Source organism: Vespula vulgaris, chromosome 2 (genome assembly GCF_905475345.1).
Source record: "Vespula vulgaris chromosome 2, iyVesVulg1.1, whole genome shotgun sequence".
In the NCBI taxonomy this organism is placed as follows: domain Eukaryota; kingdom Metazoa; phylum Arthropoda; class Insecta; order Hymenoptera; family Vespidae; genus Vespula; species Vespula vulgaris.
Genome location: NC_066587.1, coordinates 10829610 through 10853657, shown reverse-complemented (window position 1 = coordinate 10853657; position 24048 = coordinate 10829610). Strand labels below are relative to the sequence as shown.

General features: G+C 32.9%; 4 protein-coding genes across 12 annotated transcripts; 1 reads left to right on the top strand and 3 right to left on the bottom strand.

Annotated features, from left to right (window-relative positions):
- Positions 1 to 773: 773 nt before the first annotated feature.
- On the top strand, positions 774 to 2122 carry LOC127061864 (immediate early response 3-interacting protein 1). The gene is made up of 3 exons (XM_050989313.1): positions 774 to 1022; positions 1252 to 1353; positions 1428 to 2122. Exons 1-3 carry the CDS (start codon positions 926 to 928, stop codon positions 1481 to 1483), a joined length of 255 nt encoding a protein of 84 aa, XP_050845270.1. The 5' UTR covers positions 774 to 925; the 3' UTR covers positions 1484 to 2122.
- A 2051-nt stretch (positions 2123 to 4173) lies between these two features.
- Positions 4174 to 10817, bottom strand: LOC127061862 (uncharacterized). Its single transcript, XM_050989311.1, has 3 exons — positions 10672 to 10817; positions 6564 to 10447; positions 4174 to 6014 (listed from the first exon to the last, which is right to left on the bottom strand). Exons 2-3 carry the CDS (start codon positions 6579 to 6581, stop codon positions 5490 to 5492), a joined length of 543 nt encoding a protein of 180 aa, XP_050845268.1. The 5' UTR covers positions 6582 to 10447; positions 10672 to 10817; the 3' UTR covers positions 4174 to 5489.
- A 1847-nt stretch (positions 10818 to 12664) lies between these two features.
- Positions 12665 to 13396, bottom strand: LOC127061863 (lysozyme c-1-like). The gene has a single exon (XM_050989312.1). The coding sequence runs from the start codon at positions 13251 to 13253 to the stop codon at positions 12810 to 12812; it is 444 nt and encodes a 147-aa protein (XP_050845269.1). The 5' UTR covers positions 13254 to 13396; the 3' UTR covers positions 12665 to 12809.
- An 855-nt stretch (positions 13397 to 14251) lies between these two features.
- On the bottom strand, positions 14252 to 22900 carry LOC127061860 (chondroitin sulfate synthase 1). Of its 9 annotated transcripts, none has more exons than XM_050989309.1 (8): positions 22660 to 22900; positions 18957 to 19938; positions 17175 to 17315; positions 16909 to 17089; positions 16006 to 16362; positions 15478 to 15923; positions 15255 to 15395; positions 14998 to 15161 (listed from the first exon to the last, which is right to left on the bottom strand). In XM_050989309.1, the coding sequence occupies exons 2-8, from the start codon at positions 19791 to 19793 to the stop codon at positions 15147 to 15149; spliced, it is 2118 nt and encodes a 705-aa protein (XP_050845266.1). In that variant the 5' UTR covers positions 19794 to 19938; positions 22660 to 22900; the 3' UTR covers positions 14998 to 15146. The 9 variants fall into 9 exon arrangements, with proteins under 9 accessions (XP_050845263.1, XP_050845259.1, XP_050845260.1 ...); XM_050989310.1 differs by having other exon boundaries at positions 15041 to 15166; XM_050989306.1 differs by having other exon boundaries at positions 14252 to 15161; positions 15255 to 15923.
- Positions 22901 to 24048: the final 1148 nt, after the last annotated feature.

Here is a 24048-nt window from a genome sequence, read left to right as displayed (position 1 = left end):
TAAGGTTCTGTGCTATTAAATGTATAATAGTTTGCTATATTTTTGAGTATGCATCTGTGTGCTATTCATTTCTCTCTTTTTTATTTCATTTTATAGCGTATATTAAAGAGTTCAACAGCATAAATATTGTATGCTTTGATAAGAATTTTGTAGAAATATTTATATAGATATATCGCAATAATAGAAATGTTTTTTATAAGTAAATTTTTTAGATTATGCATGAATGTGCAGTTCTTTAAAATCATTTATATATTATATATATATATATTAACATGAGAAATTAAATTTAAAAACATTTAGGTGCATTTTATGTATTTCCTATTATTAAATATTTTTTAAATAACATCTTATGTGATTAATGTAGTATATTGTATATATAAATATAAATTTATAGTATTATAAGCTTATAAATGTATATACGTTTATATATCTGTAAGTGTTGTACAGATATATATTTATTCAACATTATTAAATATGAACTATGTATTTTATTCGACTAAAAAGATTCACTATATTAGCTCGGAACAGAAAATACTTTTGTTATTCCTGTTTATTATAAGTTTTATTATATTTCATATATGATTAGTATCAATGTGTAAAACTATTAATTATTGCAATTTCAATTTACAATAGTTTTTTTAATTATTTAATATTTATATTTTTAGTCGCTTTTTAGATCGATTTTTAATTATATGATAAAAGTAAATTATTGATTTAATTTATTAATTTTGACGTTAATAATCTAAATAATCAATAATAAACAACATCCAACTGGATTGTTTATTGATTATTAAAGATTACGAAGGATGTGACAAAGCTGCGAACTATTGAAATGATCGAGATACACATGTGAACGTATATTACACGTTTCATGCTGTAAAGTATAAAGACCAAAAATTTTTGAAACTCGTATTCTTATAGATCAATGAAAATGGCATTTACTTTATGGTCACTCTACGAAGCTACTCTGTTATGTTTAAACGCTATTTGTGTGCTAAACGAAGAAAGATTTCTTGTTAAAAGTAGGTAAATTTTTTCATATTTCATTTTATAGGTTAGGTTAGTTTAGTCATCAATTTAGTGGCATTATAGTTTAATTTTAAATATATATCTTGTAGTAAGTATAATAAAATAATTATCATTAATCATGTATATGTGAATATATTAAATTAATAGGTCATATGTATTTTAATCTTTTTTATTATTATATATAATTTTAGAGTACTTGTTATACTAATATCTTTTTTATAGTTGGATGGGCCTCATGGCAAAACGTGCAAGGATTTGGTGAACCACCTACAGTTAAATCACAGATGTTAAACCTTATTAGATCAGTAAGAACGGTTGCTAAAGGTGTGATTTATTATTTTATATAGAATAGTTGATAATTAGTTTAATAATTATTAATATATTTATTTTATTTTCAGTTCCATTAATAGCGCTTAATATTTTAACAATAATTGTGAAGATGGTTTTCGGTTGAAAAAAGAAATCATATATACAGCTATTTCAATGTTATTGGTGAATTAAAAATTAGCCATCATAGCTATTTATATAATCGAATTACATATATACATATACATACATACATATATACATATATATATATGTATATGTATATGTATGTTTATTTTTTATATTTTTTACATTAAAAACAAAATCATCATAATGGACAGTAACATTCTTGTAAAAATAGGTGTAAATATACTTATATAATTATTAAAATAAATTAATGCAAAAGAAAGAAAAAAATAAAAGACCACCACGGTGAAAGATAGAGGAAGAAACAAAATAAGCCATGACTTTGATTTTTAAAATTTCATCCATATGTTATATTAATTCAAGTTAAGTACATAGCAAAATTTTACGATATATTCTGCTTTCAAATGAACAATAAGTGTCTATTCACATTCCATATAACTAGATACTTTTGTATCATCGTTAGAAGATATATTGTAACCTACAAGATAAATTAGATCAGTGAAGTATCTCTCGGTATACCGTGAGAGAATTTTTGAAGCTGAACGATAGCCGGAATCGTGAGACCTCCTTTCACTTTTTTAAATATGCCAATTATTGTATATATATATATATAAAGCAAAGTATATCAATATTTCGTAAATCGCTCGAATTTTATTTTTAATTTAAATGTTATTTTTGTAGACTTTATATAAATGCTTTGTGCTAGATACATTCTAATAATCGTTACCTTCGTATTATATTCCTTTAGATAAAACGAACATATTACTTTTTATCATGTTATGCATTACTATTAAAAACATTATTAAGAAATCATCGTCTTTAAATATCTTAGTTTTTTTTTTTTTATAAAATTAAATGAAAATAACGTATTAGGTTTTAATATATAGGATATAGAATCATCTATCTTATAAATTTGAAATTTTTAGCATATAATTTCTTTTCAATTTATGAAGATAAAATGTTTTAACATAAATTCTTTTTTTTAAGTTATACGAAATATAAATGTTTCAATCGAATAAATGAATGTAAAAAACATTATACTTCGTTAACTAATGTAATAGAACATTCTTTCTTGATTGGTCTAAAAAGTAATTTACTGCTAATAAATCTAACGGAAATGCATAAACGAAGCTATTGTGAATGCACTCGTTCCACAAACTAACGTCTTCTTAACTACGAACTAATCTGCTTTTCCTATAGCAAGGTTTTCTTTCGCGTGTCTCGCATGTGACTTTTTCTAGGCTCTGTTATTGTTCATACATTTCTTGCAAAACCGGAGAATACGAGGTAAATATATAAGCATATAACGCATCAAAGGAAATCATATTCGATTCTTATTAAATATAAATCGTACTGCCAATTCTTTCTATTTGTAAAAGAAGAAATAATGTTTGATAATTAACTTAACATAATAGATTAGTAAAACAATATAAAATGACATGGTTTAAATCAGTAAATCGTTAAATAGTCGATCAGTAATTATGACGCAAAGCTTGATGCGTAATACGTAAGTCTAAAGATTATCTAAAACTCTTGCAAAATTCTGGCAGACTCACAATTACTATTCGACTCGCTTCGTTTCTTCGAGCAAGACTTACTACTTTCCCTGAAAGATGGACATTAATAGATTTTTTTTCCTTTTTAAACAGAAACTATTACCCTTTGGAGATATACCTACGTATTCCAAAATATAAAATAAATAAAATATCGATCGACTTATACGAACATTGTAATTAGAATAATTAAAGCTTGATTGTGAAAGTTAAACTTGTGGAACTACAAGATTGATTTCTATTACATACATACGTATCTCTTTGTTAGATCTGAAATTTATAAAAGATCGCTTGGCTAGTTGGTTCGCTTGTGAAAAGACAGGAAGAGCTTTCACTCTTTAGTAAGAAGGTTAAAAATAGAGAGATGCGCGGTAGATATAGGGGAAATTCGGAAGAGATCGTTTTCTCCTTTTCGATGTCCTTTCGGCGAGTATTTAATTGACCTATAATAAACTTCCAATTAAAGCGTCTTACGTTAACGACGCATCGTTTTAATGGATGTACTGTACTCTGTGCCTGGAGAGCGTAAAAACCAATGACGTAATTTGATCTAAGGAGTGATGAAACTATGGTCATTACGCTCGCTAGCACGAAGGTGGTTCTACCTAGACTACCTCATCGAGAATACCTCTTCGAGGATCCTTTTGCTCGTGGCAAAAGTCGTCGGCAAAGTGGCACGTTACAAATAAGGAAGAAAGCGGGTAACGCGGACGTCCTTCTTCCCAGTATGTCTTCTCCTTCTTCTTCTCCTCTTGACTCCCCTCTGTAATTCTGCATTATTAGCCGCAGGATGTTCGTTTGAGAATTCATCCACTTTCGAATCCTAACCGGCCTCATCGCGCAAGAATTTACGTCACGAGAAGAGAGAGAAAAAAGACTCTTCCGAGTTACTCGTCCGAACGTTTCTCGAGTGAAAGGAGAAAGGCAGTTGTATCATGTAAAAAAAGTGAGGGTCTTTAAATCGAAGAGAAACATGCGTAAATGCGTCAATAATCAGATATTGCAAACGAGGATTAATGTCCCTGGCGGTGTTGCCGATCAGAAGAGGAGAGAAACCTGCCTCTCTTCTCAAACGAATGCAGTAAATGGATAAGGGTTTTATCCGAAGTCTTATGTAACAACACAGACAGATAGAGAATTCTTTTTTAACGGTGGCGACGTTTTTTTATTTTTTTCTATAAAAAAGCCTTTATACAAGTACAAAAATGCGTGGTTAAAGAATAGCATTTAAAAACGTAGAAAAATAGTGTGTATTCGTGGCTTCGTGTGATACGTGTTGCTCGAGAAGGACCATGTCGCACGTCAGATCTTTCTTTATCGATATTTCGTTGTTATTATTATTTCTTTTTCTTTTTTTATTTGGTCCGCGACTTTTTCTATATTTTTTCTAAGATAATATTTCGTTAAGGGATCTCTTCGAGATCTCATAACCTCGATTCCCATTCCGTTTTTCTTTTATTATTTTCAACGAAATATTCGAAAGAGGTCATTGAGTTGCGTCACGGATGCTTCGATTTTAAAGGAGTAATATAAAATTGTATTTACAGGGCGCAATATGTGCACCAATCACGTCTTCGGTTTCGGCTATTTCTGGCCCTTTTCTCTTGCTTCTTCCGTTCACTTATGATCGAGCAAGGACTCTTGTCCTTATATCTTGGCATACGACGATGTGTGTTTATCCCGTTTTCGTTTTTATTTTGTTATTCCTCTCCTCACCTTCATTTCTTTTTTTTTTATTTTGATTGTCGCGTAAGACAACAAAAAAATGAATTTTGGTGTGGCGAATCATAACATCTCGTCTGATATTGTGTCTCGTTCGTTTGAGACCTAAATTGTTCTCGTTTTCTTTCGAGAGAATTCTTTTTCGAGTATTCTGACTTATTAAAGCTGCAACTTCTACGATCTTCGACGAAGCAAGATCGTAGAGATCTTTTGATTCTGTCGATTCGCTTCTATATACTCTACTAACTACTACTATATATCGTATTCTTGAAATTCTATTTTGTATTGACGACGTACATATATACATACGATATCTATTTCATTTTTACCTAAGTCAAAAATGTTGCGCGCGCGTTATTACGTAATCCTCGCGGATAGTTGTTCGATGACGACGACGATAAGATCCTTGATCTTGTTAAGACGATTATTTCTTCTATATATTAATGATGACCGAGCTTTCTTTTGCACGACAATCTTTCGAGCATTCTAGAATGAAGGCTTCTCCTAGAAATCTTCCTTAGTCAACGATTTTGCGAGATCCTTTCCTTTTCCTTTCTTCCTCGAATTCTTTTAGTTTTTTGAATGTCATTATCATTGAATAGTGTATCTTCAAGATGTTGATAGACGACGTTACGTTCATTCTTAAGTTGTTGGCTCGAAAGATAGTCGCTTTTTTTCCTGCTTTATATTTCACCTCTTCTCTCTCTTCCTTTTTCATTGGCGACGACCGCTTTAGAAGGGTGCACCGTAGCTGCCGCTTGGCCTGCTGGGTACTCCATAACTTCCACTAGGACCACTTGGGTATCCACCGCCGCTGCCATGGGTAACTTGATTAAATTGAGCTACCTGGATGGCTTGCCTGATACCTTCGAGATCAATGCCTACGACGCGAGTTTGGTAACTGGGTACACCGTAGCTGGAACTTGGTACTCCATATTGTGATGATGGAGCACCATAACTCGAGCTGGGTGCATATCCTCCACCACCAAATCCTCCAGTCTGTTGGGCTTGGAGTTCCTCCTTGAGAAGGATCTGACGGATTTGTTCGAGAAGGGCTCCGTCAACAGAAGCACCCTCGCTCGTTTGGTAGCCAGTGGATACCTGAGTGTATCCACCACCTCCACCACTCGAATAACCACCTCCTCCACCTAGAGAGTAGCCGCCGCCACCACCACCCCCACTTGGCCTACTGTAACTATAGCCGGAAGAGACCGGTGGTTCGGCCAGGGCGAACCCTGCCAAACCGATAACCATACACTGTAAAATGAAAACAAATGTTTTTAGATTAGATTAAATCCCTAGAATAAACAAGTTTCTAGATTTCTTTAGAATTTTTATATTAATTTATACTATCATGGTCGAAGAGAAAATGCAACTCTGGCTAGCTTGTCTTCGGAATCACGTAACGTTGCAAGCGATTGCGTCGAAGAGATCGATCGCCGATGGAACGGCTATCTTGTAATTCATGTCGAAACGACTTTCAAGATGCTTTGGAATCCCGATGCAATTCTCGATAAAGTAAACGTCGCTGAATGTTGACGGTGAAAATCTCAACGGTGGGAACAATTTTATCAGAAATAGGAACAGTACAAGCGTTTTGACTTTGATGGAAATTCGATTGACAAGAATTAAGTAGGTATTTAAATCGCTACTCTTTATCTCTTTCAATAAATCACTTTTATGATAGTACACCGAATCACGAATCTCTTCTACTAGTCTCTCTTCTCTCTTTTTCTTTCGCACACTCCTTCACCTTAGTCTCACCCCTTAACTTTTATTCTTTATGTCAAAAATCAGTGTGCTTACCGCGATCAAGGGATTCATGCCGGCTTCTACGATGCCGCTCGGTTCTGTGACTCCGTGGATGGTAGAACAGGGTCCTTTATACTCCCAGGAGAAGCAGGGGGATATGTGGGGCCCCCACGAAGAAGAGACGGGGCCTCTCGGGTGAGAGTAATTCAACGGTGAGACGATTCTCTAGTCATCCTCTTTCCCTCCTTCTCTTTGTACCGATACTTCTCTCTCTCTCTCTCTCTCTCTCTCTCTCTCTTTCTCTCTCACTTTGTTCGACCGTTACTCCAGTGGTCTGCGTGTGAAAGATTGGTCCTCAAGTCTTTACCAAGAGATATACCTACGCGAGATTTGGTGGATGTTGGAATTGTGAAATTTAGTCTGCTTCGTCGACTATAGTGAAATACTAGTTACAAGTTGCGTCCTAGACCTAGACTCCGTATACCCAATACTCCATTACAATATCTGTGAAACTTGATGTATCGATGATCGTGATCACTCTTGTAGTCTATGCAAAATCGTGATCGACCTTAACAGACAAACGATTTTCGATTGCATCGATATATTATAGAAAATATTTCTTTTTGCAGTAATTCGTGTAATTACTTGGAGGGTTTCGAAGGATAATAATTAAAAAAATTTCTTTTTTGGCGAAGCATTCATAGACGGTTTACGTAACGAATCTCTCGTTATTTGCTCAGGGTCTTCAATGATTTCGAAAGAATTTGATACCGCAATGCCTTATGTAAAAACGTTTTATGAATACCTATTACAAGTGGACAAGTGGACATGGTAAAACCATTCTTTTGGTCTCGTCCCGCATACGACATACGTATGACCCGTCTAAAATTCAAATATGATTTCCAAAATATTGGGCAAAATGCAAACAACGTAATTGAAAGTTTCAATACATTTAGTGGTTTTACATCAGATTCTTTGAATCTGCAATTTATAATCACTGGATAGCAGTTGTATCATTTCTAAAACGGAATTATTTTATATATTTATGACGTAATCATATCAATTGCAATTTGAAGAATTTGTACAAATGCGTATTTCTATCGGTCATTCATCTTTTTATTTTCTGAGATTCTTATTCTCCAGGCTGTCCTTTTCCTCTTTCTCGTACACATTTGTATAGAAAAAGACTACCGTTCGATCTCATGTTAACGTCCAGTTATGATCCGATTGGAGATGGTACAACTAAACGAGAGGGAAATCGCTTTCTTCCACGAGAAATTAATTATCCAAGTTATGACCCTTTGACCCACTTCTTGGTACACATCGACCTCGTGTTGTTTTCTTTTTTTGTTCTTTTCTTTTCTTTCACATTCTATATTCTTTCCCTCATTTTTTTATCAATTTCTTTTTATTCCTCATAATCCACTGTAACCCAATTTTATACTCCAATCGCACATGTTTATCTCGACCTCATAAGTATGACATATGTATGTATGTTCGTGCTTACATATGTGTGACCTCGAAAGGACTCACGAAATTTTGTACGATCGCTTTCACGTGTCGACGTCGTATAAGAAGATAAAAAAAAGGAAAAAAAAAGAAGCAACGGCAAGCGAACAAGGACGCTCAATAGTTTTCATTTCTTTTTTTTTTATTTCTTCTCTTTCTTTGTAGATTTTTAGATATATCGTTTTCTTTTCTTCTTTCTTTTTAAGTTCGGCGCCAGGAAATTTCGATTTCTTCCAATGATAAGCACTTTACTTAGCAAATGCTTCAGGAAACTCCGAGCTGCCTCCTAGCTACGAGAAGGTGCCATGTGCTGTATCTGAGTTTCTCGAATACTGACGTTACGGGGTTGCGGAAAGAAGGTCGGGGGAAGGAAGGGGATCCGTGTGCTCGAGGCTTCACTTTCGCTCGGCCATAAGCTTCTTGCTCGTATCATCTTCCTCCTCACTCTCTCTCTTTCTCTCTCTCTCTCTCTCTCTCCTTATTTTTCCCCTCTCTCTCTATATATGTCTTTCTCTCTTCTTTTGCGTGTAGGTTTTTCTTTGATCCTGCGAAATCTTTCGTGCCGGATGTAGGATATAATAACGTGTGAAAAACGTCTCGCATGAACCTTCTCCCTTTATACGAAAATACATACATACATACATACATATATATATATTTATATATGCTTATATATATATATATATAAGTATATATAATAAGTATATATAATTATTAAATATACTTATATATATATATATTATATATTATATATATATAAGTATATGCGCGTTTTGCGTTAAATTTGAATATTTTTATCCTGGACGTGAACGTTGCTTTCTTTCAGCACGATCCTAATTACCTTGAGTATTCTCCAGCCTTGATAAAAGTAAACACATTATATTGTTGAAAATTTGTTATACTATTTAGAATTTTTTGTGATTAGAAAAAATACGAAAATGTTTCTATAAAACTGTTTAGAAATTGAACACTGAAGAGCTAGTTTGACAATTAAAATTCTTTTATAAATTATTTTTTCATAGGATGCAAGGATGTTTTCATGATACTAATTGAATTAGATTTGTGTACGTCTATCTTTGTACTGGGATATCGTTTTGAGAAAACAAGAGTGAAGAGAAATATCTAATACGTTAAGGCCAAACGTTAATCCCCACCGAGTGAAAGGTGAAAGGGAAGACACAAGATGATGCGTAATGAATCGAAGATTCACATTGAAGTAATATAAATTTATCGATTTTCTATCATACGATATATGATTGTAGATTAAGAATTAATTAAAAAATTATTTTATATAAATCCTTTTATATCATGAATCGATTTTAATAAAAATTTTTATAGTATTCTCGACGACTTGTATTTGCGATTTCTAGCAAAGATCTCGACGGTAGCAGGCAAGCGACTGAACTCATAAAACTACAGTGTGCCATTAGTAGTGTACTATCTCCTTTCGTATTAGCATGCTAATGCGAATATGTTCGACGAAGATAAATATTTGCGATAGTTCCTAAGTTTTATCCTTCTTTGACAGATATATCTACAAAGTGTAATTACTGACTAATTAATTAAATTCACAGTGTTTTTCAATGTTTTAAGAGCAATATCTTTTCTTTGTTTTTTCAAATTTTTTGTTTTTTTCATATTTATCGATATATTTTTTAAAAAACAAAGTTCGAAGGACAGTACATGAGAAAGATCGGATTGTTAAAGACATTCTTGTCTTTCGATTAGGCAATCGTTTAACAACCTCTGCATGTCGCAGCCGCCCGCATTAGAAACCGGCTACTAGGCAGAAGATCGCATGTAGTAGTTTCTCTAGGAGTTTTAGACGAGAGATAGAATTACACGAATGAAACGTCAAGTATGTAAAGTGTGCGTACATGCATATAGACACACACATGCGCGCACACACATATATATATGTATATATATTGCGAAGGTGATATCGTGACTTCTATGATCGATTATAATTAACTTTACAACGTCAAAATTCAGGAGAACAATCAACGTTACGTTAACGTAACCAAAAGTGGAAATGGTAACGTTACAATATTAACTCGCGTAGTGAGCGTTATTCCATTCCATTCCCCTCCTAATCATCTTAGCACCGTTTCAAATCTCAGCACTTTCTTTTCCGTTTCAAAACTCATTCGGTGCGCGCTCGCTGCCATCGTATCGATGCGATGCTTCGTACTTCCTTCGTGTGAACGATATTTCATATATCTCCGTATATATATACAGATCGGTAGTGTAGAGAAGAGTGGCTTACGACGTTACGGAAATTACACAATCTTAGCGATCCACGTGATGCCAAAGCTATAGAGGATTAGGATTTACGAAGATTCGTAGTTTCTATATTTATAACGTTGCTTTGTATAAATCGATGTTGGGTTTATCGGTTTAACAAGTTTTTCTCTTCGGTTAAGTGAAATCTGTAAAGTCGAAATTCTTCGATTAAATAACTACAACAAAGTTACTTTCTTCTAATCGATGAGAGATAAGCATTTTCTTATTTCCTTGTTTGTTGCTTGTATTCTTAGTTATTCGTTCGTAGTTTGGCAAAAAACTTTTGAAGAAGATTTTGCCAACGGAAGGTATCTTCCTTTACTCTAAGCGAGCTTTGATCACCTCGAGAGCAACAGTGACCGAGATTTACCTGTTACCTTCGTTTCTCATCGGTTCACTTTCTTCGAGAGGATGCGGAGAAGCGACCTTTGCAGAGGTCACTGATACTACATTCGAATTTCACCGCCATGATCATCTTTCCGGAATATCAGCCACATATACGTCGTTTCAAGACCGTTCTGTTCACCGTTTCCTCCTTCCTTTGACTCGGTGAAGATACGCCTACTGATGTACTATCTGTAAATTAGACTGATTGGGATATAACAGAGAAGCCTAGACATTTATAACGAATGCAGGAAATAATATTAACAAATTAGGAATGGGAAGAGAGATTAGAATATTGATTATCGAAGTTAATTATTATGTTAACGAACAAGAAGAACTCTATTACATAGATTTATATCGTTCGATAATAAACTTTTTATCCCTGAAAAAAATATTTATTGTAAAAATAGATGATGTTAATCTAATATCTATTTAATTATACCTGCGTGGTATTCCTTATCTCATGTTAGTAATTAATCGATATGAATATACAGTAGCTCATATGGCATTTCTACTTTAGTGAATGAGAAGCTTCGGTTTTATTTAATGTTTCTAGAAAGGGGGTGATGACCTGGGTCGCTCTCACGCGTTTGTCTCTCAACTGTTCACTTCCGGTAGTGAAAGGCGTCTGCATTTGCGACTGCTGTATATAATATACTTACGGTAGTCCTCGACTGTATGCGAACGACCAAACATACATCTGCTTGGACAGCTAACAGAAAATGTTTGTTTCAAAAGTTAGTCTCTTCTAAGCTTTAGCCTAATTTAAGATTTTAGTGAAAATTCTTTTTCAGGAATAATCGATTTCCTTTTTCGTTGTATCGTTTTTCACAAGAGGAAAACACTGGATCGTCTATTTACGTTATATACATTATACATTATTATTTTCTATTTATTTGTATAATTCTTATTGGAAAAGATGCGAAAATATATCTTTTTAAGTACATCCGACAAAAAAAATGAAATCGGGAAGAAACGATCGTATTCGCGTCACGGTCGACTTTGTAATTCTAATAGTAGAAATTTCTAAACCATCTTAAGTTCTTGCCAACTCGCACGTCTCTTTAAACGTTGCCACAACGCAAGCTTGCGCAATTTTTGTCCCACAAATCCAATAGATTTACATGCATATTATTTAAAAGATGTACATAGAACGATGAACGATAGTAGTATGTATTGCGATCGTTGCATAACGTGTTTATAAGCGATATGTAAATTTTGTTAAATGACGACGCAAAAGCGAATATGTCAGAAGTTCGGTTTAAATAGATCGCTATCAAGACTTTATTCGTATTATCTTAAAAAGATATATATATATGTATCTTAAAATTTTCTTCAGTTTCCTCCTTTTTAAAGCATAATAGTGTTTTTTCAAAAGTTTTACTTTAAAGGATTATGATTAATTTTTTTGTCATATAAACAAGTTTTATCGTTAACTTTGTAAGATATATAAAATATGAAATTTGTTTTTGCTTCGAGAATTCCAACACAATCAATCAAAGGTTATCTATAATTAAATTTTTTATTCTTATCTCTAAGTGGAAACAGGAAAATAGTAGAAATACCAATGAAACATTACATTACGCATTAATAAAATGTCTTTTGATTATTACATCATTTACATAAGAATAATGTATAAATAGAAGCTATACAAATGCTAATGTAATTAAAAACTTTTCGAAGGAATGTTGAAATATTATATTACAATTAGTTAGTCATAGTATATCGTTATGTAACAAATGTAATGAAAACAGAATCTTATATCCAAAAATATATAAAAATCTTCCAAGAGCTTCCATTTAAGGAATTTGAAGAGATCGCTATCTACATTTCAAAGAGATAAGAGAATGATTGTAAGTTCAATTAAAAAATTCAACAAAGGAGTATCTTATATAACGATATAACTGTATATTATCGATATAAACAATTATCGATATAAAGAATAATTTTATCCTAAAACCTTTCTTTTAAAAAATTAATTAATTGATATATATATATATATATGTAACTTACAAGTAATCGATTAATGTTTTCTTCGTTATCTAAGTCATAAATCATTGATATTTTGTACTTTTCCTTCTATAGATCGTTAAAATAATCAACGATTATTTCCTTCTATGACATTCATCGTCGCCTTCGACAATTTCTTATATTTGGTAACGGTTTATTCTTGCATTTCTTCGTCCATTCGTTCCAAGCTTTGAATCCGTCCATGTTAGAAATCTTTTTCGCACAAACTATGTCATCCTGTATGTCGTCGTTGGCAAAATCTTCGCAACGCTTGTTACAAATACCACCGACGCGACCACGTGTACACCATTTGCTACTGCTGATTTGAAATATACCGTAGTAATAGTTGGATGCTCCTTTTGGACCAGTGATGAGCTGAGTATTCATACCACTTTCGTTCTTCATCAGGCAAATCCAATTACTCATGAAAGTTCTTGAGATGCCACCACGTTGAAGTTCACGCATGGCTTCACACTCGTTTAGAATTTTGGCCTTCGTTAAAATGCCACAGGATAATAGTAAGATGATTAAAGTCTTTGTTTGTAATCCGTATTTCATTTCGTTGTTTTGTTTTCGACAACAAAGTTTTTCAATTTGCCTGAAGAGACAACACACACCGACGGGTATTCAGACGTAAATGTTTCTGGTTTGAATATCACTCCGACGTTCCACCGACAACGATAGGCACTGACCTCGAGCTTGAGCGATAAGCTTTTTAATGTAATTATTACAAGCGAACGATGATTGGTCATTTCTCTATCTTATTCTTTCGATAGTTCTACTTCTTTTTAACTATCCGATGCTCAATGAGGAAAATTTTCGAATAGAGATATAAACAAATATAATTTATGAATAAATAAATAAGTAAATAAATATTGTATAATATATATATATATCAAATATATATATACATACATACATACATACATACATACATACATATATATATATATATTTGATATATCTCAAAGTTTTCGATCAAGGATATACGAATGATCAAATCGGATTAATGGTTCATAAAATAATTTTACATTTCAAATGAGGCATTACTGTTATTATGGTCTCTTTTAACATAATCTTAGTATAGCGTAATACTTTTACAATTGTATAATTTATACAAATATTTATGCCGTATCACGTTCACATAAAGGAATAGATAAAATGCTATGTTATGTTTTTTACTTACAACTTCTATATATTTGTTCAATTGCCTGCTTTTTGATAAACTTCGTCATATATTTATTTCTCGAAGTGACTTTCATGAAACCTTTGAATAAAGCCGATCATATTTTTTAACGATCGAATTATGACAGTTGTCAACGATTGCGACATTTTGAAGACAGCTTATGAAAATACTGAGTGCGAAAAAACATTATGAGCTATAAATTGTGTCAAAGTATGACATTTAATAAGAGGATATAAGGCAACTCATGTGCTTCCACTGTCAAGTCTTTAAAATAAATTATGGAAAATATGAAACATGATAAGAGCGAAGAGACAATTCTATTTTGTATAAAAAATACATTTTCATTTGTATAAATCTATTTAAAGTCGGATTACTTAAAATATTTATATATTTATTTTCAATATAGCGATTTGATAACATAATGTATATTAACATAGAAAATATATTATCATATACTATCGTAATAATATTATGTAGTATACTACTTATATGATAATAACTTGCGATACTATAATTAAATAAAAGCACAATAATATCACAATTACTTGTTGAAATAATGAATGCATTCGTAAAGCGATAGCACGTTCAGGTGCACTTATTATTAGTCACGAGTATTATCGTCATTGTTACATTGTCTTTGTAATTTTGTATTTCTTCATAGTTCATGTACACTTATAAATGTAAGATCTCTGTGAAAGTTCTATGGATGGAACATCATTATTTATTTATCGTCAAATTACGATTATTTTATAGTTCCGCTCTTTGACGACACTTCTATTAACTTATGCTTGTAACAAATATTATGATCTAATTGTACGGTAAAATTTTAATGTTTTTCTTTTATATATACGTATAAAAATAACTTTGAAGATTATATATTACGCGTAATAATGGCATTTACATATAAATGTATAATAAAAGTTATATTTGGCGTAAATGAAAAATAAAAAAAAAAAAGAAGAAACTAAATTAATGTGTATGTACACTTAAAACAGTGAATAGAACACATTATCTTGAAATAATATATATAAATTATTATTATATATATTATTTGTTTTTGTTATTTTTGGCTTATTAGTATTAAGATCCAGCCTTCGTTAATTTTAATCGTTTTTCCTTGGCAAATTTTAAGTATTCAGGATTTTCATAAATAATCTTAGCGAGTGTTTCGAGTCCTGCATAAGTGTCAGCCTTAGTACCCATACACATTGATAATTGCGTATCAGAGAGTTCTTTGCCACACTCGACATCATGGAACACGTGAATCAAATTTTTATCAGCTGCTCTAAAAATTTTTATCTTTGATTTAACGACTTTCTCAAAAAATACTACATCCTCTTTACCCCAACCTCGAATCGATAAATCAAACCCACCAACGACATCATAGTCCTTCTTATATAATGATACAATACCAAAACCAAATTGCCTCCAATAACCAGCAATTTCCGTAATAACATATTTGTCATGTTTCTTTGAACTTTCATAAACGATCTTTGGATCGTATTCACTAAAAACTATAGGAAAATAAATTTGCTTACTCATTAATGTATTTAATCGTATACGATGTAGAGCAGAACTTGTAAAAACGATATCTACGTCAATGAAGAATAATAAACTTTCGTCTTTCATTTTAGTAACTCCTTCGTGAAGAGCATTAGCCCTTGAAAATTCTCCAGAGCCTAAAATTACGTTGATACTAGCACTGCGATATTTGTACTTCAATTGTTCGATCAAATCTATCGTTTTGTTCAATGTATCCTCTAGTTTATGCTGATATAATACTACCAATAATTCCGTTTTTTCATTAGTCATTAAGCACACCTCTTCGTAATTTTGTAAAAATCTTTGAAATACTTCATATCGTCCGGACAAGGGTAATATGAAATGTATGATTTTTTTTTGAACGATATTCACATTTTTCTGAGATTTGGAATTTGAATCCAGGAATCTTCCATGTGAAAGATTTTGTACAGATCTTTCCTCGTTTTCTTGATCATCTTCCTTAAATCCCTCGCCATTTATCACTTCTCGTATTTCTAATCCTGTAAAGATAATTTTTCAATAAGTATCAATTATAAATGTAGAGACAAACAACAAATTAACTATTTAGTTAACATTTAGTACCGGTAAAATGTTGATGAAGATAAATATGTCTTCTAACTGGCAAAGTGACTTTTTTGCCTCTATATTTACGATAGACCAGAAGTAGATCTAAAATTGTGTCAGCGCCATAGGAGTTCACTCTTCTGTAACCGTAAAGAGCAGACCGTTCGTCGACTACTCGACCACGTTGTCTCGAACAGGCATTTATAGAAGCCATTACTTCCCTAGTAATATCCTCCAGACCCTCTTTAATGTCACTGTGGATTCGTCTTCTAGGATTGAAATCGGCCAAGCTATATTCCGACTTCGAAATGAAATCCCAAGGGATGACTTCGTCGCTTATAGTTGGTTTAAAGGTACGAAGTCCAAGAGGAACACCTATTACATGTAAAATCAATTTTTGAAAAATGAAATGTTCTATTTAGCATAGAGTTTAAAGTATTATTAAAATATGCAATATAAATTATTATTATATATTCGTGTATATGTAAAAAATAAATAAGTAATTCATAACAAAAATAAATCATAAGTAATCTACAGAAATTATAGCCAATAAAAGCAGATTCGATGAAAGCAATAATCGAAGATCATTTCACTCCATAAGCTGCGACGGACCATGTCGCATCTCTTTTCTTTCTAGTCGCGTCAGACTAACAATCAGTTTGCATAGAGTAATCATGCAAAGTGGATCTATTAATAATGCGTACGTGTGCGTGATGAAATACAATCGTTCTTGAAATGATTGCCTTAATTGAATTACAGATATCTGCCTGGTTAAAGAACGCTTTCAAGGCTATTTTAAAGTAATGACTTTACTAAAGATTCAATATGCGTGACGAATATTGAACGTACTTTTTGATTTATTCTGAATATTTTTGTCTTTTTTCTTTTTTTTTTCAAATATGAAAGAGAATACAAATTTACCTAATATCTCGGTGTCGCCAGGATAGTTCTCAGAATAAGGATTGACAGGGAAGAGCGGTACAGCATCAGCCACTTGATAATATTTCAAATGATCGAGATTTATATTCAATTCTTTTGTCATCGTATAGATATCTCTTTGCAATTTGATTTTTTCTTGTTGCACGTCTTGTACTTTTAATCCCTAAAAAATATAATCATATATTTCTTAATAAACACATACTTTCTGTCTCAGAGTTTAAAATTCATCATTATAATTAAATGCAAACCCTCATATAATTATGAAGTCGATACATGTACGGAGAAGTTTTTATAGGATGTAAAGTAATGGCACGATGTACTTCTTTTCTCTTGAGATTACCCGTAAACGCCTGATCTCCACTGCTATTATGATAAAGGATTGATTGCATCTGTAATGTAGAATATATATATATATATATATATATATATATATATACATACAATTATCAATATTATAAATGTTTCGTATTTAAAGTTCCCGTCACTATTGAGAAGTAATTTCGAAATAACTGTTTTTATTAAACTTTCGAGATGTTAAGATCGAGAAGAATAACTCGATACGGTTACTGGGTTAGCAGGGTACGATTCGCTTGTACTTAACGACTAACATCCTCATCTGTGCATTGTACCTTCCGAGTTAACTCAATGATAGCGTACCCCGTATATGATGCAGATGCGTGGCATATGTATTTAAGCCAGTGGTAGTATGTATAGTATACTCTATGTATGTGGTATTATGTTATTTTCTGTCTCCATTAAATTATTACGAACTTGCGTGTTCTCAAACCTGATCCGGTATATGGAAGATTGCTATTTCCTGGTCTACATTACGAGCTTACCGTTACAACGATTATTGTATTGTTCTTTACAATTTACACATTTTTGGATTATTATTACTATTATATTATTGGGATTATTATATCATTATTATTTGGATTATTAACGATGTTTCGCTTTACGTTTACAATAAAAAAAAAAGGAAAAAAATATAAGATTTTCTGAGAATAGAAACTAATAGGACTCGTCTTCTATTTAATTGCTTAACATTTTTAACATAGTTTAATGTACGGATAAACTTTAATGCACGAATCTTTTCTCGCAATGAGATGAAGCATATAAGCGTTTAATAAGATTCAAGTTTGCATTGGCCAACAAATTATTCGTAGTATATACCAGTAAGTATGAATATGTACACACGTGCGGTTAGCACACATCTCAGAGATTAAACAAGAAAAAGAAGGGAGACCGACCAAAATAGATAGTGCTGTGCGAATGTGTATAAAAAAGAAGCCAGCAGTTAGGCCCTTCCAAGAAACGAAAAAATGAAAATAGTTTGTGGGTCGACTTATCAAATTTAGTTTCAGATATTTACTTAAAACCAAGAAATTACTACCATTAATCAAATTAAAGATAAATACATACATACTAAGGTCATTTTAAAAATTCGTAGCTTTTTTTATTTTTTTTTAATAATTTCATTATAATAAATTTATTATTTAAAATTTATTAAAAATGAAATTTATACTTAAAAAAAAAACGCGAACTTTTCGAGCGGTCCTTACATATACGCACACACACATACACATGAAATAGTATACAGATATTTGATAATAATGATGAAATATAGTATTAGAAACTTCAATGAAATTCTTATTGATAAAAGTTTGTACATTAGGAAAACTAATGCAATGATTCAATGATATATTTATAGTTTGAGAACGAATCAATTTAATTCGAAATAATTCGAATATATTTTATATAATCGTTTACATCGTGTCGAGTGTCGAGTGTCGAGTGTGCTTGGCATAGTCAAGAGTAGTTTAACTTAACAGGAAAATCTAAGCTGCTAAGGAATACTTTATGAAAAACAAAAATTTATTTGTTTCTTTAAGAATGATAATTTTATTCCGATAAAAACGAATATAGTACGTACCCAAACATTTTCGCAGTTTTATCGAGAAAGATAAGAAAAGAGTAGATAAGGTTTATCGAAAGTTATAGCTTGCTTTTATATACGAAGAAGAAATTACCTCATAGCTCCAAGTGCAAGGAATCCCAGCATACTTTTGAACACATCTACCCAACTCGACGTCCTCGTGGGTGGTGTAAAGATGTTTCAGGCAATACTTGATATGAGGAACTATCCTTCTAAGCGTTTCTCTCGAGAGAATAACACCGGGGCCACCCATGCAAAAGTTTTCATCGTATTCGAGAGAAAGTAATCCAAACTCCTCAGAATTACCTCTACCGGCTTGCCCGATATACATAGGTTTCCTTGAATCGACGGATCTAAGAAAATTCTCTAAACGATCGGTTCTGACATAAACGTCATCGTCCGCTCTAAAAAACCATTCGAAACGATCGCCATAATGGTTCCACATGTATTGCAGCATCATGAAGGACTTCTTTTGTGGTGGATAACTATCGTCAACCCGGGGAAGCGGTACCAATGGTAGGTCAGGACAATTTTCTGGCACGGTTGAACTTTCCGACGAGAAAAAGGCTATTTTACCTGGTAATTCTTTACCCCAAGTCTCGTAAACAGCTTTAGCTCTCGTATCGAGATATTTCTTTGCTGTCATAACACCGACAAAGACCAGACTACCGGAAGAACTGTTGATACGTTCGTCATCCGACAATTTTGGCATATTTCGCACCGTCGGTTCTAGTATCAAACTTCTCGGTGTAGGAGAAACTGTCGAGAATGATGAGGAGGACGGCCAACCAGATCGCTGAAGATTGTTTGACACGAGTATCCGATAACCACCGATCAGAAGGCCAAACACGAGACCCACCGTCAGGCCCAGAACGGCACTGGCCAGGCCACGTCTCTTGCGCATCGCTGAACGATACGTCACCTCTCCCATTCACTCTCTTCCGGGATTCGTCTAGTTCCGTCTCGGTTCATCATCGTTCTCCTCCACGTCGTCGATCTTCGTTTGGCTATCTTAATCGCTGCAGCTTCTGGATGATGCTGCCTCTCTTTCGATGAGCCCATTGTCAATTTTACTTCTAAAGACAAAAAAACTATAGTCATTCGCCATATTTTTCTTTATATAAAACACAGTATATCTTGGTCAGTGTCTATCATCTTCTGCCACGCAAAACACGCAATAAGTTAGGAAAATAATAATTGTGCGAATGCAGCTGATTAACAATATATGAAGATAAGAATCACTTTTAATCTAATTACGAAGCCTGGAGATTTTCTAGCTAATTAATTATTATCTTTATAATTGCTGATATAATCAACCTTCTCATATCTGTTAATTTATATGCATATGTAAATCGCAATAAGTAGAAAAATATAGTAATTATTTCTTTAATTAAATGTTATAATTCTTTTTGTAACAGTATTTATCGATTGTTCATGTATAGTTCAATAGTGTTCATTTAAGGACCATTTTTGTCATCCTTTTGTAATACGAACTTTTTTATCTTAATAAACTTGCGTAACAACGAACATTGGCTAATTAATTCTCTAATAATTTTCAACGATTTTTTGTTAAACCTTCTATATGTAAAAATAACTTACTATTTTTCAAGATCGCATCTTTTGTCACATGTTCATTGTGACGCCGCACAAAGAGAATTAGAAGTAGATGCATAATCTGGGTAAACGTATGATCGGCAACAGGACTAACAGAATCAATTAAAAACAGTATACGGAACGGAGAGAAGAACCGGTTTGAGCCGAAAGTCAGACCCTCGACAGAGTCAAGCCTACCTCGAGATAAGACGGTGTCGTGTCTATAGGTTTTGTGCTAATACCTCCAAGTATACATATATACATATGTACGTAAATTGACAATGCAATTATCGTGCTTCTTTTACGAAGAGCCGATAGACTTGTCAAGAATGAATTTTAAATCGAACGAGACATGGTTCGACTTTAAAGAAAAATGGATAAATTGTAGAAATAGTCTAGATTTAGAGAAAACAATGTTGATATTAACAATATTTGAACGATCAACAAATATTTCAACGATCGTTCGATAATATCGACTGAAAATTAAAAATGCTCCAATATTTGTAAGCGTTACATTCTAACGATAACTAAAAAATGAATTCCTATCTACACTGTCTAACTAGTCTCTACACTAATTTGAATACATTTAGCGAAGCACATAACCCGATTTTACGAAATGTTTTTTAAACAATAATAACGATTGTTCGAAGACAGATTATGATCTACGCTTTTGTATATATTTTATGAGATATATAACTCGATTTTACGAAATGTTCGTTCTACTTTCCTACCTTGAACTTATCGAGGATTCCAGGGAGACAGTGAACACGTTAGAATTATATTCGTGATTCATGATTTTAAGAAAATATTCTTCAGATTTCGAAGAGGGAGACAAAAAACAAAAAGAAGTATCTCTACCTCAAAAAAAATTGAGCAACTTGGTGAAATTCAAGATAATTCGATCTAGTTAGATATTTTAACGTTGAAACGAGCGTCTCGACGAAAGGCGATCGACTGGTTTAGTCATACGGTGGCCAGCTTATTAGGAGGCACCGTCGTCAGTATTTTTTGTTTTCCTACCGTTCCTCCGTCGCTATTGGACGCGTCTATGGCTTGTATGCCGAACGAAATCTCGGAACAGCACGATTCTTATGGAAATGAACTTCGAGCCGACTACCTGCTCCTTACATAGAAGACGTTCGAAGTGAATATATAGATGATTTTTTTTAGATATTGCAAATAGATATTCTAGAGAAGACGTTGAAGATTCCAATTAAAGTAAAAGAATTTTTCTGAAGAACACAACAAAAATTTCATATATCAGACGAAACCACGATTAAACATTTATAAATGAAAATAACATCACTTCTTTTGTTTTTACATAGAAAAGTTACGAATTTAACGACCCTCGAAAACTTTTAGATACATACATTTGTACAGATATCTTTGAACCTCGTTGAATAGTAAAATTGTCTGAAGGAGTGGCTCAAGATAATCTACGCACGACTACGAACGAAGACCAGCTGTTAATTGTTCCCACGGACGATGAGAGCAAGTTCGACGATGGCCTAACGCGGAATCGTCCGAGCAGAGTCATGCTGCTGCCCGAAGATTGTTCGAGTAACGAACAGAATGAAGAAATGTTTGTCTTCTTCGATCGAACGACCGTTGACACGGACGGTCGTCGCTTGATTTTTCCAAGCGATGAATGCTTCACGGTTCACAGAGCTGCTCTTCTTTTATGCTTCATTAAATTTATAAATGCTTTTGAGAATAGTCAAGCCTTCTGTCGAACTAAGAAGTCTGGCTTTGATAAAACTTCTTTTAATTCCAAATAAAATCTCAAATAATTCCAATTTATTCATTTGTAATATGTTTATGTATAATACTATATAAGCTTAATAAATCTTAATTGTGACGACATATCCGTCGTATCCGCAATATGAACTAACTATAAGGCTAAAGTAGAAAATCCAGATTAACTAGGAGTACGTTCCTGGAACGACAAAACCGCAAATTCTTTTCTTTCATCGAACGGAGCATAATATTACGATTTATGAACCGCACGTGGTTTGTTCGAATCGCGAATTATTATTTCAACATAAACTACTTCGACATTCGAAATAATCACATTTCTGAACAAAACGACTAAAATCGATTAAAACAACAAAAATTTATGGTGTATAGTATAAGTCGAAAATGTTTATTCAAACGGACAATAGATAATAATCGTTAATGATAGAAATGAGAAAGAAAAAACTCACGTTTGTAGTAGTCAAGCTAGTTCGATGTTTGATGATACGATAAATATTACGAAAGAATCCACATGAATGAGAATTTGCACGTTAAAAGAATATACCGTGGTAAAGTTACCCTGGCTCATGCTTGCAAGGAGAGCTCGCGTACTCGTACGTAGTAGAAACTGGTCGCGTGTGAGAATCGTGGTAGAACGAACACATACTACGAACAGGATGCCACCACGATCGCGACTGAACGAACGGGACGAGATCGCCCGTCCAACCGGCGGCGGTTGGCCGCTAACCGGCTAAAAACGAGTAGGGATGGTGAAGTACGAGAAAAGCCGAAAACCTACGCGGTTCGCCTTAATCTGTCGAAAGCCGATAAGTTACGAAGAAAGTCGCTTATCTTCAAAGAACTATGTTGAGAAGTAATATTTGAAAATGATTACTTAAAAACTCTTAATAGCATTTATCATATGTATTTTGAAGAACGAAACCTTTCTATACATTTTTTCATCTTAAGTTATATAAAAACCTAAAATAATTAATTAATTATTATTACGAGAATAATAATAAAGAATAATTATCACACTCTTTACAACACTCTTTGCTTTTATTAAATTAATTTATAACGTACTATTGGGTTTGAGAGTCCCGGAGGCTTTTTACCTTGTCCCTGACCTCGGCAACCTTGAAATCTTCAAAAGCCCTCAATCACCCTTTTGACCTTCTTCGGTCGATGATCGAAGAGTTATGTTACCGTTAGGCAGATCATTCGACGTTTTATACATTTACATTCCAAGCGTTATCGCTTCGAGGTTAGGAAGATTTTTATAAATGCTATACTTATCGTTTTACTTGACTTCTTTCTAGTATAATATAAATAAACTATCTATTTTATAATCCTATAAAAAAATAAATAATATTTATGATAGTATAATAATTTTTTATAGAATAGATAATTGATAATTGAAGGTTAATTTTCGACAAACTTTATATCGTTATAATGATCGACAATTAGTTCGTTTGCACATTTTTTAGAAACCAGATAGAATATTTTTTAATTCACAGTCACTATGTACATTCTTATAAAAATGTACGATATAATAGCCGCTTATATGCGACACACGATAGGCCGTAAATGGGAGCCTATTAAAGAGCACGTGTGTACCATGTAAAAATAACTGTCGGTTATAAATGCATCCGTGCATTTGAATTAAATATATAATTTTCTGAGTGTGTGTTCATAATACACATACATTATTAAACATGTACATCAATAGATACTGCAACTACGAGCTACGGAGTAAGAATAGTGCAAAACGTTGTGCTATAGTTCTGCGTCCGTAAAGCAGGAACTTCCGTCGAAATGAGAAGTGAATTGAACAACCTTTACGCTTCGTAAATTTCACA

What these genes read in the sequence shown, in the direction of transcription:
- LOC127061864 (XM_050989313.1), top strand. Translation starts at nt 926, where the DNA reads ATGAAAATGGCATTTACTTTATGGTCACTCTACGAAGCTACTCTGTTA. An exon ending in AGAAAGATTTCTTGTTAAAA is followed by an intron (nt 1,023 to 1,251) that starts GTAGGTAAATTT and finishes TCTTTTTTATAG; the next exon opens with TTGGATGGGCCTCATGGCAA. An exon ending in AGTAAGAACGGTTGCTAAAG is followed by an intron (nt 1,354 to 1,427) that starts GTGTGATTTATT and finishes TTTTATTTTCAG; the next exon opens with TTCCATTAATAGCGCTTAAT.
- LOC127061863 (XM_050989312.1), bottom strand. Translation starts at nt 13,253, where the DNA reads ATGAAATACGGATTACAAACAAAGACTTTAATCATCTTACTATTATCC.
- LOC127061860 (XM_050989302.1), bottom strand. Translation starts at nt 19,793, where the DNA reads ATGGGAGAGGTGACGTATCGTTCAGCGATGCGCAAGAGACGTGGCCTG. An exon ending in CTTGCACTTGGAGCTATGAG is followed by an intron (nt 17,316 to 18,956) that starts GTAATTTCTTCT and finishes TCTACATTACAG; the next exon opens with ATGCAATCAATCCTTTATCA. An exon ending in GACTTCATAATTATATGAGG is followed by an intron (nt 17,090 to 17,174) that starts GTTTGCATTTAA and finishes TATATTTTTTAG; the next exon opens with GGATTAAAAGTACAAGACGT.